Source organism: Anolis carolinensis, chromosome 1 (genome assembly GCF_035594765.1).
Source record: "Anolis carolinensis isolate JA03-04 chromosome 1, rAnoCar3.1.pri, whole genome shotgun sequence".
Lineage (NCBI taxonomy): Eukaryota > Metazoa > Chordata > Lepidosauria > Squamata > Dactyloidae > Anolis > Anolis carolinensis.
The window spans coordinates 241670265-241690579 of NC_085841.1; the positions used below are offsets into that span (position 1 = coordinate 241670265).

The 20315-nt window shown below is 40.0% G+C and overlaps 1 protein-coding gene across 2 annotated transcripts in view; it reads right to left on the reverse strand.

The window, feature by feature from the left end:
• The window catches only part of vil1 (villin 1), a 65538-nt gene that overhangs the window by 1762 nt on the left and 43461 nt on the right, over positions 1 to 20315 (reverse strand). For both annotated transcript variants that reach the window (XM_062967317.1, XM_062967316.1), the window contains exons 11-19: positions 20168 to 20268; positions 17684 to 17821; positions 16664 to 16822; positions 15589 to 15768; positions 14365 to 14510; positions 11595 to 11739; positions 10135 to 10323; positions 9010 to 9078; positions 1869 to 2006 (exon numbers count right to left, since the gene is read on the reverse strand). In XM_062967317.1, the coding sequence (XP_062823387.1) occupies positions 1869 to 2006; positions 9010 to 9078; positions 10135 to 10323; positions 11595 to 11739; positions 14365 to 14510; positions 15589 to 15768; positions 16664 to 16822; positions 17684 to 17821; positions 20168 to 20268 (1265 nt within the window). The remainder of the gene's footprint in view (positions 1 to 1868; positions 2007 to 9009; positions 9079 to 10134; positions 10324 to 11594; positions 11740 to 14364; positions 14511 to 15588; positions 15769 to 16663; positions 16823 to 17683; positions 17822 to 20167; positions 20269 to 20315) is intronic.

A 20315-nucleotide genomic window follows, 5' to 3' on the forward strand; every position in this document is an offset into this window, starting at 1 on the left:
ATAGAGAGGGATTAAATATATAGATCTGTAGACATGGCATCCTTAAATTGCATCTAACCTTTGGAAGATCCTTCTGTATATTAGTAAGCTTTTGCCCCTACATTCTTGATGGCTAAATGTTTCCACCACCGATTCAGCAAGTACAGTAGAGTCTCACTTATCCAAGACTCGCTTATCCAAGGTTCTGGATTATCCAAGGCATTTTTGTAGTCAATGTTTTCAATATATTGTGATGTTTTGGTGCTAAATTCATAAATACAGTAATTTCAACATAACATTACTGCGTATTGAACTACCTTTTCTGTCAAATTTGTTGTATAACATGATGTTTTGGTGCTTAATTTGTAAAAACAACCTAATTTGATGTTTAATAGGCTTTTCCTTAATTCCTCCTTATTATCCAAGATATTCGCTTATCCAAGGTTCTGCCGGCCTGTTTAGCTTGGATAAGTGAGACTCTACTGTACCTGGAATTGGCTGGATTTCGTGGTATGGATTGTGCAGATTTCTGCATACAGCCTCTATCCTAGAAATTGTGCTAATGACAAGACCAGTGCAAACTACAGGATTGGAGGCTTGACATGCACTGTAAATTGCCAGGTAATTATAATGAAAATGAACAATAATAGGACTTCCATATCCAGTTTGACTTTGCAGATCTGGAAGTTGACCATAGAGCCATTCTGGAGGAACCAGATATTCCTGAAAAGAACACCTCTCCAGGAACCCAGATCTACCAGTGCAGTTCTTGGTCAACTGCTGGCAGAGGTTGACCATGGAGCCATAGGGGAGGGCCTGGAGATTCTTAGAAATGTTTTCTTTCAGGTTAATTTTTTTTTATTATTTACAATTTTTCACTTTTGCAGTAGTCCAGCAAATGTGGAGGGCTGATCAGTTTAAATCAATGGTTCCCAAACTTGGTCTTCCAGGTGTTTTGATCTTCAACTCCCAGAAAGCTCAGCTGCCTTGCCCAATGATCCGGGATTCTGGGAGCTTCCAAAACTTTTGGAAGAGCAAAGTTTAGGAAACACTGGTTTAGATAATCAGGGACACTTTACACATAGGATGAAGATGGGTTTGAATTATTGAATAATGGTGAGGAAACATAATGAAGTAGATTCTTGTCAATCACTTCTGGGAGACAATAGAAGTAGTTCCTAACCTGTGGTTCATGGACCACCAGTGGTTCACAAGAACTAAAATATGGTTCGCGGCCTCACTGTTACCACTATGGATAACAACACAGCCCGGCCAAAAAAAAGTTTTAGGCCTGTTCCTGGGGTTATTTGGGGTGCTGATTCAGAAAATTGATTTGATAGACTACATCAGCTCTAATTCATTAAATATAGTTTTTTTGTGGGCGAGCAGATGGTGACTACTAGATGGCATATGTTCTGTATCAGAATCTTGCGTTGATGCGGTGTATCCAATGCAATTTTCTGAATCAGCACCCCAAGTAACCAAACCAAATCTAAAGTTGACCGTAAACGGATTCGTAACCCTTTTGGTACTAATGTTGGAGAGTGGTCCCTGGTCAAAGTTGTCCCTGGTCAAGTGGTCTCTTGTCAAAAAAAGGTTGGGAACCACCGCACTAAAAGGAAATGGCTTCACTTGGGCATAATTTTCCATATCTCTTAGAAATGTTCTTTACTTCTTGCACATGGTGTCTAAAATCATTTTTGTATAGATCAGACAAAACATTTCTAAGTTCGCTTGTTTTCATCATATTGGCTTGCCCAAGGCCATTTGTTTAATGAGCAATAGTCTTACGAGGTTTTTTTATTTGCATTTACATATTACACACTGCTCTTATAAGAAGGTAAGTCCCTATAAACGAGAACTCTGAATGCCCTCCTTTAATCTCTCACCTCTTTCCTGGTGGGATTTACATCTTTGGGGAGCTCCTCTGCCGACATATTCACCAGTTTCTCCAAGGGGTATGTTGACAAGGACATACTGCTAAAGGCAGTGTTGGCAGTGAAAACCTCTTTTGCTTCCAGGATTTCCTGAAAGAGATAAGGAAAGGGAAAACCTTCAAAACTCTTCAGATGCTTGGAATGTATTAGGGTGGTTTAAATTGAAATGTGAATGGTTATATTTTATGTTGTTGGCTGAAGTATTCTAAATTGGCAAACTTTAAGAGGTTGCATATTTTAGGGAGCAGCATGACGAGTAAGTAATAAATGACCAGTGAAAGCACCCTGGATTTGGTGTCATTTTGTGAGAGTAATCTGAATGTACCAGGGAATAATGGTTTGATTTGGCAGTAACAAGAACTGTAAGAGTGTTGCGGCACCCGTAAAGACGATCAAATATAGAGTTATTGTGGTACAAACCTTTTTTTAAAAAAATCAAACTTAATTTTTATTCAGGGAAAAAAATACTAAAACAGCAATAATAATACAAAAAGTAGAGGATTTATAGTATACTAGCTGTGCCCGGCCACGCGTTGCTGTGGCTTAGTCTGGTGGTGTTGTTCAGTCTACATTAGGTTGTATTGATGCTGTGACCTCCACCTTCTTTATACTCACATTAGTAGTAGTATTTGAAGTCTGTTACCTTCTTCAATTTTTGTGTTGATTGATAATTGCTTGAGATCCCTGTTGTCTTTGGTTTGTTGTTAGTTGTAATGTCTGATTCTGCTGAGTGCGGTTTATATTTTTATTGTGGTACAATAGTCTTTTTTTGTTTTGCCTGTGTAGGTGTTTATTATTATTGTTGTTGTAGTGATTATGAAGGTTGGATAAGTTAGATGCTACTGTATTGTTTTTTGGAGGCCCAGTGTAGCACTGACTGGCCTCTCAGCCTCAGTGCCTGGCTGTTTCTTGCCTGTGATGGTGTTGATTCTTATTGTTGTTGTTGTTGTCATTGTTATTATTGTAATTGTTTTTTTGGAGGCCAAGTGTGGATTGGGGAGGGATTGGGGAGGTGGATGAGTTGTGTTGTAAAATTTTGTATTTGTTATAGTCACAATGCGTTGTTGTGAGTTTTGTGGGTCCGGATTGTGGTTTTGTGGTGTGGTTGTGTTGTTACAACTGGGAGGGAATGCTTTTGCATTGTTTTGCCAAGTTTTGTATTTCTGGGGCGTTTAGTTGTGTTGTTATAGTCATGATGCGTTGTTGTGAGTTTTGTGGGTCCGGATTGTGGTTTTGTGGTGTAGTTGTGTTGTTATAACCGGGAGAAAAGGCTTTTGTGTTGTGTTGTCAAGTTTTGTATTTCTGGGGTGTTTAGTTGTGTGCCAAGTTTCGTATTTCTGGGGCGTTTAGTTGTGTTGTTATAGTCACGATGCATTGTTGTGAGTTTTGTGGGTCCGGATTGTGGTTTTGTGGTGTGGTTGTGTTGTTACAACCGGGAGGCAAGGCTTTTACGTTGTGTTGTCAAGTTTTACATTTCTGGGGCGTTTAGTTGTGTGCCAAGTTTCGTATTTCTGGGGCGTTTAGTTGTGTTGTTATAGTCACGATGCGTTGTTGTGAGTTTTATGGGTCCGGATTGTGGTTTTGTGGTGTGGTTGTGTTGTTACAACCTGGAGGGAAGGCTTTTGCGTTGTGTTGCCAAGTTTCGTATTTCTGGGGCGTTTAGTTGTGTTGTTATAGTCACGATGTGTTGTTGTGACTTTTGTGGGTCCTGTGTGGTTTTGTGGTGTGGTTGTGTTGTTACAACTGGGAGGCAAGGCTTTTGCATTGTGTTGCCAAGTTTTGTATTTCTGGGGCGTTTAGTTGTGTTGCTATTGCATGATGCGTTGTTGTGAGTTTTGTGGGTCTGGATTGTGGTTTTGTGGTGTGGTTGTGTTGTTGTAACCTGGAGGCAAGCCTTTTGCATTGTGTTGCCAAATTTCGTATTTCTGGGATGTTTAGTTTTGTTGTTATAGTCACTGCGCAAACAACTTTATCATTTTATATATATAGATAGTGCTAAAACAAATGCTGATAATCCAAAACAGCCAGATGTTGGCAAGTGAAATACTTATTAACCATTTATGGTAGGATAAAAACTAGCTATATTGAACTTGTGATAGTATTATGACAAAATGTAATTCAGTTTATAAAATACTAGCTGTGCCCGGCCACGCGTTGCTGTGGCGAAGAATGGTGGTATGGGAAATAAAGTATTGAGGAATTGGTGGTAGTTAAGGTAAAGGGTAAACGTTTTCCTCTGACATTAAGCCCAGTCATGTATGATTCTGGGGGTTGGTGCTCATCTCCATTTCTAAGCCGAAGAGCCAGTGTTGTCCGTAGACTCCTCCAAGGTCATGTGGGATGACTGCATGGAGCGGCGTTACCTTCCCACCGGAGCAGTACCTATTGATGCACTCACATTTACATGTTTTTGAACTTCTGGGTTGGCAGAAGCTGGGGCTAACAGTGGGGGCTCTGTCAGTTCCCCCAATTCAAACCTGCGGCCTTTCGGTCCAGAAGTTCAGCAGCTCAGCGCTTTAACATGCTGTGCCATCAGGGGACATTATTTCCTAAAGGTTGTGAATATGCAATATTTCTGATTGTTTGTTTTTTTTTGTCTGTTGGAGGCAAGTATGAATGCTGCAATTAGGAAAAATGATTAGGATGTAATGGCCTTGCAGATTTAAAGCCTAGCTGTTTCCTCCCTGAGTGATTTGTTTGTTGGGAGGTGTTAGCTGGCCCTGATTGTTTCCTGTCTGGAATTACCTTGTTTTCAGAGTGGTGTTGTTTGCGATATTTTATATGCTTCTACTGTCTGTGGCCCTGAGAAAACAGAGGATTGGCCAGACTTTGATGATGGGAATCCTTTGTTGGGAGGTGTTAGCTGGCCCTGATTGTTTTCTGTGTGGAATTCCCCTATTTTCAGAGTGTTGTTCTTTATTTAGTGTTCTGATTTTAGAGATTGTATTGTTCTGTTTTATTATACCACATTAATTTTTTTATATTCTGATTTTAGTGTTTTTGAATACTTGGAGCCAGATTGTATTCATTTTCACGGTTGACCACAACACAATAATAATAATAATAATAATAATAATAATAATAATAATAATAATAGTAAGGATAGTAATGATAGTAATAATAATGACTTTGGTAATACATAGTGCTTCACTGCCTTCTCAGCTTCCTTTCTGGAAGAATTTATTACTGTCCTGGTTTTAGAGATTATATTGTTCTGCATTATTCTATCCTAGAAATTATTTCATATCAAAGTAGAATCTCACTTATCCAACATTCGCTTATACAATGTTCTGGATTATCCAACACAGTCTGCCTTTTCATAATCAATGTTTTTGTAGTCAGTGTTTCAAATTCATTGTGATATTTTACTGGTAAATTTGTAAATACAGTACAGTAGAGTCTCACTTATCCAACATAAGTGGGCTGGCAAAATGTTGGATAACCAAATATGTTGGATAATAAGGAGGCGTTAAGGAAAAGCCTATTAAATATCAAATTAGGTTATGATTTTACAAATGAAACACCAAAACATCATGTTAGACAACAAATTTGGCAGAAAAAGTAGTTCAATACGCAGTAATGCTATGTAGTAATTACTGTATTTATGAATTTAGCACCAAAATATCACGATATATTGAAAACATTGACTACAAAAATGCGTTGGATAATCCAGAACGTTGGATAAGCGAGACTCTACTGTAATTACTACATAGCATTACTGCGCATGGAACTACTTTTTCTGTCAAATTTGTTGTATAATATGATGTTTTGGTGCTTAATTTGTATAACGATTACCTAATTTGATGTTTAATCAGCTTTTCCTGAATCCCTTCTTATTATCCAATATATTTACTTATCCTGCCGGCCTGTTTATGTTGGATAAGTGAGAGTCTACTGTATATTTCTAATCTTATATTATCTGCTCAGAACTGGATTATATGAGGCCCTTTCTTCACACTTGTATAAAATGCACACTGAAGTGGATTATATGGCAGTGTGGAGTCAAGATAATCCAGTGCAAAGCAGATAATATAAGATTATAAATGGGTTATATAGCTGTGTGGAAGGACCTTGAGTCTACACTGCCATATATTCCAGTGCAAATTAGATAATCTGTGGAAGAAGTCTAAGTGAGGCCTAAATTTGCCTGTCCCCTAACTGAAACCTAGCTGTCCCTTGGTTGCTAGGCAACGAAGTGGGCAGAGATTAGCCCTCTAAACTGGCAGCAATTGGATAAAAACAATTATTGCTCTCCCTCTAATTAGGACTTTATTTTTCTTTTCTTTTTGTTGTATCAACCTAGAGGCGTGGATGATGGGTTGTGTTGTCAAATTTCGAGGTTGAGGGGCCTGTAGTTTTGTTGTTTTGTCCACTGCCCTGATGCCATCACTCTTTTATATATATAGATGAACTTTGAAATTTCCCAGCAGACAAGGGGTTCTTTGGATTTGGGTTGCTTCTCCAACTCATTCCAGATAGGCAGGAAAATGGCCTCCTGATGTCCTCAGGAGGAGCAGCTTCTAGAACAGTGGTTCTCAACCTGTGGGTCCCCAGATGTTTTGGCCTCCAACTCCCAGAAATCCTAACACTGGCTGGGATTTCTGGGAGTTGTAGGCCAAAATACCTGGGGACCCACAGGTTGAGAACCACTAAGCTAGAAGGCCAGTCTTTTTGCCTGCTTACCACTCCAACTGGACATGTTCCTCATTGCTCTGGTTCATCACTAGCGCTGCTGCCCTCTTTGACTTGATTTAGCTTTCTCCTCTCTCCCCTGCTCTTAAAAAACAAAAAAATTGTTTTTTGCTTGCGTCCTCCCTTTCTCATCTCTCAAGTGTCTTTTGATGGGGAAATTTCTCAGTGTGATAAGGTGGTTGGAGAGGGCTCCAAGGCCAGGAAGAAACCGAAGCTCTCCCTCCCTCCAAAACTTGTCTCACTCATTTTCATTTCAAGTATCTTCGGACATCTTTTACTATTAGGAGGTATTTGAGAAGAACAACTCACTAGGATCAGGAGTTCTCCATGTGTCCCTCAGTCCTCTTTCCTATGATACCGTATTTCCAAAAGACCTCTAGGACATTCAGTTTTATGCTCTCCCTTACCCTGTTTTAAACCTTTTAAAAAATTAAAAATTGAAACGGACTAACCAGTCACTGCTGTCCCCCCCCTCCCCGAAATGGCCATTTCACTCTTAAAACAAAAGGGGAGGGGTTGTTGTGCAAAATTATATCTAAAGAAAAATTTCCTGCTCCAGAGGTTTCGAGGGTGTATGCTTTGTAGGGCAAAAGATCATCATTTGGAAGTTGTCCACCCATGAACTAAACCCTACTGTTAACTGGTTTTCAGCTGCTTGTGTGACCACTATGCCAGCCACCCAAAATTACATATTGAGACGCACACTTTCTCCTCAGTGATGCCTACAGAAACCTTCAGGCAAGGGAGTCTTTTGTTAGCTATTCCTCCCCTGCCAACATTTAAATCTGTGAGGTACTACCAACGTGTTGCGTAATAGAAAAGTCTTTTTACTTAATTATCTCATCAAAATGTAAAACAGTCAGGAAGAGGTCAGGTTATCCGCTTATGCGAACATACCACCAAAGAAGTAAATGACTGTTTAAGCTTTCTTCCACCTTTTGTGACTTCTTGAATTATATTCAGGATACTGAGAAAGAGTTTTTTATTTAAAGAGTAACAGTAACTTCGTTTATTTATAATGTTCTTATGGTAAAAGCGTAATGGTCACAAAGGTATAAATGCTTAGTCGTTAAGAAATAACGTTTCATTACAACTCTCCAATCTTTTTCTTCATAAAAAGGAATGCGATATTACTACGTAAATACAGATTTTTGATTATTTTTAACTTATTCTTCTGACTACTTCTCTAACCACCTTTTATTAACGTCATCCCTGACTCTTACTAACAAACTACCGTATTTCCCCGAAAATAAGACAGGGTCTTATATTAATTTTTGCTCCCAAAGATGCTCTAGGTCTTATTTTCAGGGGATGTCTTATTTTTCCATGAAGAAGAATTCACATTTATTGTTGAACAAAAAAATGAACATGTATTATATACTGTACAGTAGTTGTCATCACAAACCAGCATAACCAGACAAACTGTGAATCCTATCAAGAATTTCTTGTTACTACCAATATTTCCATGTACAACACTTTATGGTACGTACATTTACTGATCCTGCATGCTCTGGTGTTCTGTTTGGTGGGCATGCTTCCAAACAAAACCTTTGCTAGGTCTTACTTTTGGGGGAGGCCTTATATTTAGCAATTCAGCAAAACCTCTACTAGGTCTTATTTTCTGGGGATGTCTTATTTTAGGGGAAACAGGATATCATGACTCTTCCGCTAACTCCCTCACTTACTAACTGACTTCAACTCCCATAGAATGTTCAGTTGGGTTTTTCTTTTTTTCTTCAACTGCCATCCTTGACTCTCTCATATTTCAAATCTTGGCACCTGCTCATTTGCATACAACCAATCAGGTCACTCTTATGCAAAATAGCTCCTCTCCTGGTGCTGCTGCTCCCTGAGAACCACAAAATGGCTGCTCACATGCCAGCCCTATAATGTAAGTTAAGTCCCAACATCATAAGTTATTTTAAACTTATTCTTCTGACTACTTCTCTAACCACCTTTCATTAATGTCCTGACTCTTACTAACAAACTATCATGACTCTCCAGCTAACTCCCTCACTTACTAACTGACTTCAACTTCCATAGAATGTTCAGTTGGGTTTTTCTTTTTTTTCTTCAACTGTCATCCTTGACTCATATTTCAAATCTTGGCACCTGCTCGTTTGCATACAACCAATCAGGTTGCTCTTATACAAAATAGCTCCTCTCCTGGTGCTGCTGCTCCCTGAGAATCACAAAATGGCTGCTCACACGCCAGCCCTATAATGTAAGTTAAGTCTCAACATCAACAAACATATTTAAAACTCTACATTATAACTAGACATTTCGTTACACATATCTATGTATTTAGCTGCTTTAGACAGCTGTACAAAGATGCTAAAGCTCCCTTTCTTTCTCTTTGCTCCCTATCCTATATCTGACTCTTCAGTAAAGCAATACTTACAGAAGTGAGCTGCTCAAGACTGTTATCATCAGCCAGTTCAGCCTTCAGATCTTCATAGCTTTTCTTGTCCTGTATGAAGACAACAAAGGAACTACAGCATCACCCAAACTGATAACAAATCAAAGTATTCAAAACATATTGAATACTCGAGAATAAGAAAACATTCCATGAAGCCTTTAGCCAAATTACAAACAGGTTTTCCTGAATGTAATGGCCTTAACTGTGTAGAACAGTTGACTAATATTCTGTTCAGATTGACAATGCATCCTATTTCCAGCAAAATGTGATAGCAAGAAACACGGAAGGACAGGTAGGGAAAGAGTAATATTTCTACTCATTTCTTTCCAAGTGAATGCCTTTGCATCACATGAAAGTAGTTTACACTATGTCTCTTTTGCATGGTGTAATCACAAAGTGCCAGATGTATACAAGAGCTAAAAAAGCTAGACTGCAGAACCTCAGCATATGAAGGCCTTTCTATATAAGAAATATATTTCTAAAACACAATAGACTCATAAATGTATTTGTATAATGCTTTGAGCCTCTAAAATGTGATCCAGCAGGCATGGACGGGATCATATGTCTCGCTTAAATATCGTTGGAGTCTAAACACTGACAAACTACTCTGTCACCAACTACTGTTTGTATTTAGTGTTAGTGTTTATATATTATCGGTGGTTTGCAAGGCAGGTGTCTAGTATGTTTTTGCTTTATTGGATGTGTGTTTTTCTGTAAAATGAAATAAAATTTAAAGAAATTGTTGAACTACAGCCTTCAGCATTACTTACAACCAGTTATGCTGCCTCATGCTGTTGGGACCTACATTCCAACAGTAGGTGATGAGACACCATTGTTTTTGTGTGACTGCAAGACATTTTGGATTTATGACAACCCTATCGCAAGGTTTTCGTGGCAAAATTTGTTTAAAGGCAGCTTGCAGTTGCCTTCCTCTGAGGCTTAGTGAGTGAAGGTCACCCAGTGGCTCTCCATGGCTGATCAGGGATTCAAACCCTGATCCCACAGAATCCTAGTCCAGAGTTCAAACCACTATACCAAACTAGCTCTACAAGGTCTCAGCCTGTCTTAATCTGCCTTTTGCTAGGCTTGACAAGTTGTGTTACTTACTGTCCATTTGAGAGGATCCCAGGCTAGGAACCAACCAGTGAATGTAGGAGGTTCGTAGCCTTGCTTCACGATCACAATGGGAGTATCGAGGTCGCGGCTTACGGGGTGAGTCCGTAGGTACTCTTGGGCAGTGACAGCAGCAGCCTCCTTCTCGGCCTCATTTGCATCTTTGCCAATCCAGAGGAAAACCTACAAGAAAAACAACCCTTACAAATAGAAGCCACATTTGAATCTTCAGAGTAATTCAAGCTTGAAATATCCATACAAATACTTAAAAGTTTTCTGCAGTATGAGCTTAAAATAGACCTTTACCTACACTCTTCAAACATTTATGGGGCTGGGGGAATCTAAGAAGTACTGCTTATTTGGGGAACAAACCCCACCGAACTTGATGGGACTTTTTTTGAGTTGGCATATATAGCATTGTGGTATACAGTAGTTCTTTTCATTTGTTTTTGATGGCAGTGCAGTCCTTCAACAACTTTGCTCCTTTCCCAGATTTCAGTATGTGACGATCCAAAAACTGCTCCTGCAGCAGCCCTTTCGCCGTGCATATCCAGTTTTTCTCTTTTATCAGCAAGAGATCTTCTGAAGGAATAATAAGGCTTGCTAGGACTCTTTTAACAATCCATCGTGTTGAATGGCAACAAATCCATTTATCCGTATTTCTCTTAAACATATGAATACCATTTCCTTCTACACCAATGCAATGAATAGTAAAGGTTAAGGTAAAGGTTTCCCCCTGACATTAAGTCTAGTCGTGTTCAACTCTGAGGATTGGGGCTCATCTCCATTTCTAAGTCGAAGAGTCGGTGTTGTCCGTAGACACTGCCAAGGTCATGTGGCTGGCATGACTGCATGGAGTGCTGTTACCTTCCCACAGAAGTGGTACTCATATTTGTATGTTTTTGAACTGCTGGGTTGCAGAATCTGGGGCTAACAGTGGGAGCTCACCCTGCTCTCTAAATTTGAACTGCCAACCTTTTGGTCAGCTAGTTCAGCAGCTCAGCGGTTTAACTGGCTGTGCCATCGAGGGCTTCCAATGTCCAATGCAATTGATATTTTTTAATCTGCAAGGACAATAGACTACTTAGAAATCTGCAAGGGAAGCTTCTACATCCACATACTAGTTGTCTTAATATTGTGGAGAGAGGGAGGAATCCAATTGATCATTTCAATAGGAAATCTGGACAGAAATCTAGAATGGATACTAGGGGAAGGAAAATCCAGAATGATCAGACAAACAACAAGAGGAGGAGGACAAGTTTTAATCTATGACCAACACAGATAATTTCAGAATTTATATGAAATGGGTGAATGAATCAGAAGTAAACAGTTTTCAAATTACATCATGGCAATAAAAATTATCCCAGTGCAATAAAAATGATCTCAGGGCAATATTCCCAGGGACTGAATAGAAGAAAGGTTATCTTCTTTCTCCCTCCTCTGCCCAAACCCACCTGGTCCCACGCATCCAGTAAGAATACATCATCTTCTTCCAAGTCATCTTGAGTAAAATTTGTTATCTCCGTGGCAAGGAAGGTCCCTGTCTGATTGGAACACTCAAAGAGCCGAGGCATGATGGAGAGTGTCTCTTCTTGTAATCTGAACAGAAAAGAAGAGAGAAAACCAAGTGCTGCATCAGGTTCTTTTGCCCAGTACAAGCAAATAAATATAGAATGAACACATTGCAAATGGGGTTTTTTTTTAGTGCAAAGTTAATAGTTATACCCAAACAAAAAATGTTGTTTTAAATTATGGCCATACAACATGAAATCCATGCAACATGAAATCCAATATAAAAACTCAAACCCTCACCCAAGTAAAAAAAAAAAAGAAGCACAATTAAAGCTCTGGCAGACTGTGTAAAAATAATCTGCGAAGCCCACCTCCTTCAAGGGGAACTGAATCACCTAAATTGGGTCTTACAGGCCAATGGAGACTCCACCACAGACATCTGGAGAGCTGCAAAGCCAAGAACAAGCCATGAGAGCAAAGACAAAGATCCACCCAGAGGAAGAGTGTTCTTACCATACATCAAGGGAATCACTGACTGCATAGGCAAGCTGATAAAGACACAAAATACAAACTATTTACAGACCCACTAAGAAAATCCAACAAATGCTACATTCAGCAAAGGACATGAGGGATCCTCTCACCTCTGCCGGAGTCTACTGTATACCATGCAGCTGTGGGCAAGTCTATGTAGGGACCACCAAATATAGCATTGCCCAAACACAAATCAAGAAACATGAAAGGCACTGCAGACTAACTCAACCAGAGAAGTCAGCCATGGCACAGCACTTGATGAACCAACCTAGGCACAGCATATTATTTGAGAACACAGAAATACTAGACTATTCTACAACCACCATTTCAGATTACACAGAGGAGCCATTGCAATCCACAAGCACATGGACAATTTCAGCAGAAAGGAGGAAACCATGTAAATGAACAAAATCTGGCTATCAGTACTTAAAAAAACCTCTAAAATCAGGATAGTAAATAAAGAACAACACTCAGAAAACAGAGGAATTCCAGATATAAATCAATCAGGGCCAGCTAACACCTCCTAACAAAGGATTCCCCTAGGCAGGAAGCAGCCAGGCTTTGAAGCTGAAAGGCCATTCAATGCTAATCAAGGTGTCCAATTGCAACATTCACACTTGCCTCGAACAGGCAAGAGTTCTTTCTCCCAACCTGGACATTCCACAGATATATAAACCCCACTTGCCTAGTTTCCAACAGACCTCACAACCTCTGAAAATGCCTTACACAGATGTGGGCGAAACGTCAGGAGAGAATGCTTCTGGAACATAGCCAAACAGCCCCGAAAATTCACAGCAACCCAGTGATTCCGGCCATGAATAGCAATCCTACTCTCTCAGGAGGGTTGTGAGCAGGAAAGGGAAAGAGGCCCATGCACACCACCTTTCATCAGAGGAGAGGAAGATTTAAAATGCAACAAATAAGTCATTAGCTGTTGAGGAAATCTTATTTAGATATCTGTCTTAATGAGAGAATGCTTCTGTAACATAGCCACACAGCCCAGAAAACTCACAGCAACCCCGTGATTGTGACCATGAAAGCCTTCACAACACATCCAAGGAGTTTAACGTCTCAGTGCAGTATGGAACCTGGAGATCTCACGTGAACTATCTGGCCACACTGGCCCCATAGGTCTATATGCATTGCTGTGCCATGGCAAAGGAGGCAATGGGAAAGGGAGAAGGAAAAATACCTGGGAAAAAGCACCAGACGTGAGAAAGAAATGTGGTTTTGTTTCTGCCAGAGTGTAAAGGATTGTGATTCAGAGTTTTAAAAAGTGAGTTTCAAGACCACAGCTCCTAGAAGCCTTCAGTTAACAGAGCCAGTGCTTAGGGGAACCTGATAAAGTAACTTTTCCAATCTCTCATAGTGCTATCTGGTGGGGAAGTAGATTAGCATGACTTTTTAAAAATGTTTTATTGGATTTAAAAAATGTGATGGCTAAAGTGGGAGAAAAGAAAACAAGAGAAAAGGAGGCACATAGATATGAACTTGGACTAAGCGTATTTGTTAAGAGTCATCAAGCTGAATGGTGAATGAGAGATCTCCAAGAAACCAGGTCATCAGCTGCCCTGCTAAGCTTTTGCAAACTCAGCACCTTGACTTCCTTGATTGTAATATAGACTTCCTCTCTTCCTACTGCCTATGCTTCATCATATTTGCCAAGAATGTTCATTATTGAGTCACAATGTCTCATACTATATCCAAATCTCAGTTTAGGTGTACAGGTTAATATAAGCTGATCATAATTCCAAACATACATGTTCTTGAAGTTGGCATCCATAAAAAACAGAGTCATGTGTCTTTGATGGACTATATTCTGCATAAACCGCAACAATAACTGTGTGCATGTATGCTTCTTATTTATTTTAAACATATCCTTCCTTTTGCCCAGAGATCTCAGGCCACCAATCTGATAAATGTAACACTGAGTAAATAAAATGATTCTAAAAGACTAAAATATATTGAACAATTTAACAAGCTAAAAAGACAGTTTAGAAGAGATAAAATAGTTCAAAATAAAATCCAGGGCTTGATCCTAGGGTTGATTTCACAAGCTGGTGCTCATCATGGTGAAGTATAAAGAGAGCAAATCTCTGATTTCCCCATGGAGCACACCTGTTCCTATTCCATCCACCTGAAGGTGATGAAAAGTTTCCCTGAGTTCTGCACCAGTGCTACCTTTTGCTGCTGGCATATTGAGACTTCCCGCCCAGTGCCACCCAGAATTCTGCCGGCTCCTGGCCCTCGGCTATCACCACTTTCTCAGTCCTGGAGATTAGATCAGACACACTTTTGGCCATCTCCCGCTCATCTCCACTGCAACCCTGTGGGAAAGAAAGAGAACATAGTGGGTTATTATGGGATAAGACTTCAGAGGATAGTTCTGGACTTCAGTGTAGCAGCTGGAAGTGCATAGCATACCTAACTTGTGGTGAATAGAATATCAGACTCTATTTCCTATTACCAGGAATCAAATCCAGAAAATTGCAGTTCCTAGAAATCTCCTTCCTAGCAACTCACTACTCCTTGCTCTGCATAGATGGTGTTAGGACCAGATACCTGTTGTAACCCTGGTCTAACTCCTTGGTATTTGAGTATGTATATTTTTCAACGTTGTACAAAAATGTACCAATAGCGGCTTGCAAATGGCTCTGAGCCAGCTGCACACAATAGTTGGACAAATGCTAGGCACAACACTACTCCTCTGGTTACTAATGCCCAGGTGCCATTGCACAGCTAGGAAGAAAGGACAGCCTTTGCTCTCTCTTTCTCTCCCTGTTATGCCTTCTTTAGCTGCATAGTAATGGATCAATGGCAGTCAAGCATACCTCCACAACTCACCATGGTTAGGGTGGCAGAATTTGCTTGGTAGAGATGTATGACTGTCATAGTAAGGTAAAGGTAAAGGTTTTCCATTGACATTAAGTCTAGTTGTCCAACTCTGGGGGTTGGTGCTCATCTCCATTTCTAAGCCAAGGAACCGGCATTGTCTGTAGACACTTCCAAAGTCATGTGGCTGGCATGACTGCATGGAGCGCCATTATCTTCCTGCCGGAGCAGTACATATTGATCTACTCACATTTGCATGTTTTCAAAACTGCTAGGTTGTCAGAAGGGCTCACCCCACTCCCTGGATTCGAACCACTGACCTTTTAGTCAGCAAGTTTAGCAGCTCAGCGGTTTAACCCACTATGCCACTGGGGACTCCGACTGTCATAGTACAAACAGAGAATATGAAATAACTTCCATGATTTTGACTGGTGAATTGTGGAAGTTGAAGTTAAAATCTAAAAAGTAACTTCTCCTGGCTGTACTGTACTCACTTTAGCAGAACTGCAATCAAGAACAGGCTAATGCCCTGACTCCGCAAATGTCTAGCTATGCTTGGACACAATAACCTACCTTTCCATACCAGAGGTAGCAGCAACTTGGGGTCTTGAGAATAAAAACATCATTAGAGTTGAGGGAAGAGGCCCGGGGAGGCACCTCAAAAGCCTTAGTAGTATATTCGTTAGTGCCATGGACGTGGAAGAGACGGGTGGAGGGCACTGGATCTGTATTGCCAGCTCGAGAGGTACCACCCTGGAGAAAGAATTTAAGAGGTCTTTCTTGTCTTGAGGCATCAAAAGGAAAGAGATTCTGGAAAGGGATGAGCCAAGTACAACCCTCCTGAAATTAGACTGCATTTCTCAGCATCAATCACCATTGGCTTTGCTGTCTGATGCTGATGGGAGTTGCAATCCAACATCGGAAGGGTTGTACTTTGTCCACCCTTGTTGTGGAACTACTCCACGTGGGTTTTCCTCTACTGTATTTTAAGAGAAGTGCGTGAAATTTAAACCCACCATTCTTCGATCTTTCAATGTGTTTTCATCATTTTCCCATTCTAAAGGTGCCATTCTCCTCCCATCTCCAAACTTGGTACAAGAATTATGAGGAAGGGAAAAGAAGAACTCCCCATATTGCAGAGCTTGGAAATGTTACTTTTCCAGACCTCAACTTATTGTATCCCCAGATAGCAATCCCAATGTCCTGAAAGATTCCCTTTTGGACCACTATTTTTTTAAAGGTAATTTTTTCATATTCTGCTACACTGTGTCTGTTCTTCTTCCTGTTCCCTCTGCAGGACTAAGACTGGCTCACAGGGGTAGTTAGACTAGGAAAATTATTGAAGAAAGAGGGCTAAGCATCCCATCTCCAACCTGATTACTATAAGCAAAATCTGACTAGGTGCTTTCAATCAGTGACACCAGATAGTCCAAAAGTTAGGGACCAATGCAAGGTGCTGAACCTCCTCCTCCAAACTGGTTCAGCACTTTGGATAGCTCCTTTAACCTGAAGCAGATTCTCTACTACACTAAGATTGGAACCACCAGACTCAGCTTTAAAAGAAAACTATAGCAAATCAAAACCTTGTGAGTCACACATTTTGCTCTTCCTTAAGGGATGAGAGAGAAAGCAAGCTTTTCCTACTTACTGTATAGACCACCATGCGGCCCTTGAAAATGGCCATAAGATGAGAAGGTTCTTTGCCCATGGTCACCCGCACCTGCACAGGTTCATCATTATATTGTTGATCCAAAATGACTGCCTGGTAAGCAGAAGCAGTGATCTCATCCTTGCTAGCATGGCGACCCTAGGAAGCAGCAACAGAGTAGGCAGATTTAGTTATTTTGCACTGCAATTCACTGGAAAAAGAAGTTTCTGTATAGAGTGCTAAAAAACTTCCTGTTTCTTGGCTGTGCTGTGAATAAAAGAATGCACATCACAGTTATGCAGTCTATAATTCACAGTACAGTCTTCCTCACGATCCCCTTCTTTTTGAAAATATAAATGGCAAAGAACAGAGTTAAGGATTGTTTCATGAACCGGTGCTAACATTTTAGAAGTTTTCCCTGACACAGACCTTTTAAAAAACCAAGCTGCATAGTTCCATTGATAGTTTTGTCTCATTTGTGCTGAATATGGCCTTTGTAAAATGTACTTGGTCCTGATTTATTTTTCAAGTGGTTTTTATTAAGTTTCATAAATTCATTTAAATGTCTTGTTTTGATACATACACCAGTTAACATGACCTTTTCTGACAATGCATTCAAGGATTTTGGTGGTAATATTTTTGCACTGCTGTAATAAGATTGGCCCTATCCAATCTTGTTTATTCAATGCTTTTATCTTGATTGTTAGTCATGTTCACTATTTCTCTTGAGAACTATTTCTTTATTTATTATATTTATATTCCGCTCTCTCTTATCCCAAGGGAAACTCAGAGCGGCTTACAACATGGTAATATTCAATGCCACATATATTATTTTTACAATGGGAGAATAAGAAAGGAGATCTCTAGTCCTCAGTTTGTTTAGAATATCCCTACAGTTCATTCACATCTGCAGTGACATGTAGACAAAATCATGTTTCTCTCACCTCTCTGTTTCCTCTACCAATGATTTATTTACTTTTGCCTATTCCTAACCCTCCCATGCACCCTTGGTTTGCTCACCTGCCAAATGTAGAGGATGTAGTGCATCTTATTATAGACTTGGTACTTGTAGAGGATGAGATAGCAGTCACCACTATAGAAATGCCCTAGCCAGCGGCTCTCTACTGGCACCAGTTCCAAGTTCTCAATTCGCCAGACCTTTCAAGGCAAACAGAACATGAACAGTAGACATATAGTTACAAAAATATCAGATAGATAAGAGGTAGAGTTTGTCCAGTCAGCAATATTCTATTGGACAAAGTCAAATGAATTAGCACTTGGGATAACAACCAGCTCCTGGTAAGGATGTGAAAAAACTATCTTAGCATTATTGTGTTTCTCTGATACTTGTTGATATTCTTCATCTCAATTTGCATTACTGCGTTATAACTGCTTTTTTGGCACAACCTCCTCAAATAAAATTATATGTGCTTTTGTTCACCTTTTTCTTTGCAACTAAAGGAAATTTACATGGAATTTTAAACTGTACACAATCAAACGGTTTTTAAAACATATAATTTGATGTGTTATATCTTCAACATGCACACCAAGTCTCACTGATGTGTGCATAATGGAGATATGGGATACCTTGTTTTGCAATGCACCTTGCAAGCTGTGAAATATAATTTTCCAAAGAATTTTGAATCTAATCAATTTTCTCCATCCCTGCATACAGTAGAGTCCCTATTCCCAGCTGAGAGAGAAGCTGCATCCCAAGGAATGCAATAAAGGGAACCACAGCATGTATCGAGAAGCAATGAATACAAAGTAGCAATATATACATTTTTCTATTCTGTAAAAGTGCAAGAAAAGAAAAAGTGCATGGTGTCACAATGACTGAAGCATTTAGCTCATTTAGCTTTCATCTTTCATCTAAAATAAAGACAAAACTCACTTCACTAAATCTCACAATCACAGTGAGAAGCTTCAATCTATGCAGGTAAAGTTAAAACATCAAAATAGAAATGCTGTGGTGGGGCATAGGAGGTGATTTTAAAGTTTTGGGATTCCCACTCTTGTATGCTGACAAAGCCAGAAGCATTTTCCCACACCTTGGTATCTCTGTGTTAATATTATTGGGAGACTAGAAGCAAACACAAGTGAAATGCTAATGCTCACAACTGTGCTTCCTGGTACAGTTCTGTTAACAAAACTGTCACAACAGAAGAAGCATTCCTTTAAACCAATGGTTCTCAACCTGTGGGTCCCCAGGTGTTTTGGCCTAAAACTCCCAGAAATTCCAGCCAGTTTACTAGCTGTTAGGATTTCTGGGAATTAAAGGCCAAAACATCTGGGGACCCACAAGTTGAGAACCACTGCTTTAAACAGAGACCTTATAGGATTTGCATCCTAATTTGTTTCTTAATTTAGGGTCAGTTTCACATCACACCATTAAAGCTTCAGTAAGTCAGTAGTTTTCCTAATGCTGGAGTTTTTTAGTAAGGCTCCTCCTGGTAACTGCTATGAAGACACTGGAAATATCAAATTTGGCCCTCTCAGAAGTCTCTATAGTTACTTACTTAGGTGATTCCTCTTGATGGCCTTCCAAGTGTATTGTCTTGGAGGTGGATATATAGGTGACTGTAGAGTCCTATTCTTGATCCACATGTTCATGTCACAGTTGACCTCCAGTTAGAGTGCTCAAGGGCCAGGGCTTCCCAGTTCTCGGTGTCTATGTCACAGTTTTTAAGGTTAGCTTTAAGCCAATCTTCAAATCTCTTTTCCTGTCCACCCACGTTACATTTTCCATTCTTGAGTTGGGAGTATAGCAACTGCTTTGGAAGACAGTGATTAGGCATTCAGTCAACATGGCCAGTCCAGCAGAGTTGATGGCGTATGAGCATCACTTCAGTGCTGGTGGTCTTTGCTTCTTCCAGCATGCTGACATTTGTCTGCTTGTCTTCCAAAGAGATTTGCAGGATTTTTTGGAGGCAATGCTGGTGGAATCATTCCAGGAGTTGAGTGTGATGTCTATAGACAGTCCATGTTTCGCAGGCGTATAGCAGGGTTGGGAGGACAATGGCTTTATAAACAAGCACCTTGGTATCCTTATGGATGTCCTGATCCCCAAACACTCTCTGCTTAATTCGGAAAAATGCTGCACTCACAAAACTCAGGCAGTGTTGTATTTCTGTGTCAATGTTGGCTTTTGTGAAGGGGCAGCTGCCAAGGTAGCGGAAATTGTCAACATTTCCGCTACCTTCTATAGTTATATAGCATTAATATTAGTTCTTCTCCATAGCTATGTACTGTAACTCACTTTATAGTTTTTTTTATTTTATAATGGCAGATTGATTCATTTCAAGGCTTTGGATTCCATCCCAACTCCACCTCTGGAGTACAAAGCTTGTTTACATGAAACCAGTCTTGCTAGCCATGAACCTATGTGTTCAAGCTACTTTTATAAAACTACAATCACAGTTCATTTTGCTATTGGAGGAAAAATCTAAGCTTGATGTTTCCTCCAAAGCAGCTGAAGAAAGAATTGTCAGGTCCAGTTCTTACCTCTACCTCTCCAGAGCCATCATCCACCATTTTGTGCTGGGCAGCCATCTCTGGCTTGGCATGCATAGTGGTAGCATCAAACTTCACCTGCTCTACTTTGGCTGTTGAGAAAATGATGGAAAGGCACATCAGTGGGTAAATTTGGAGA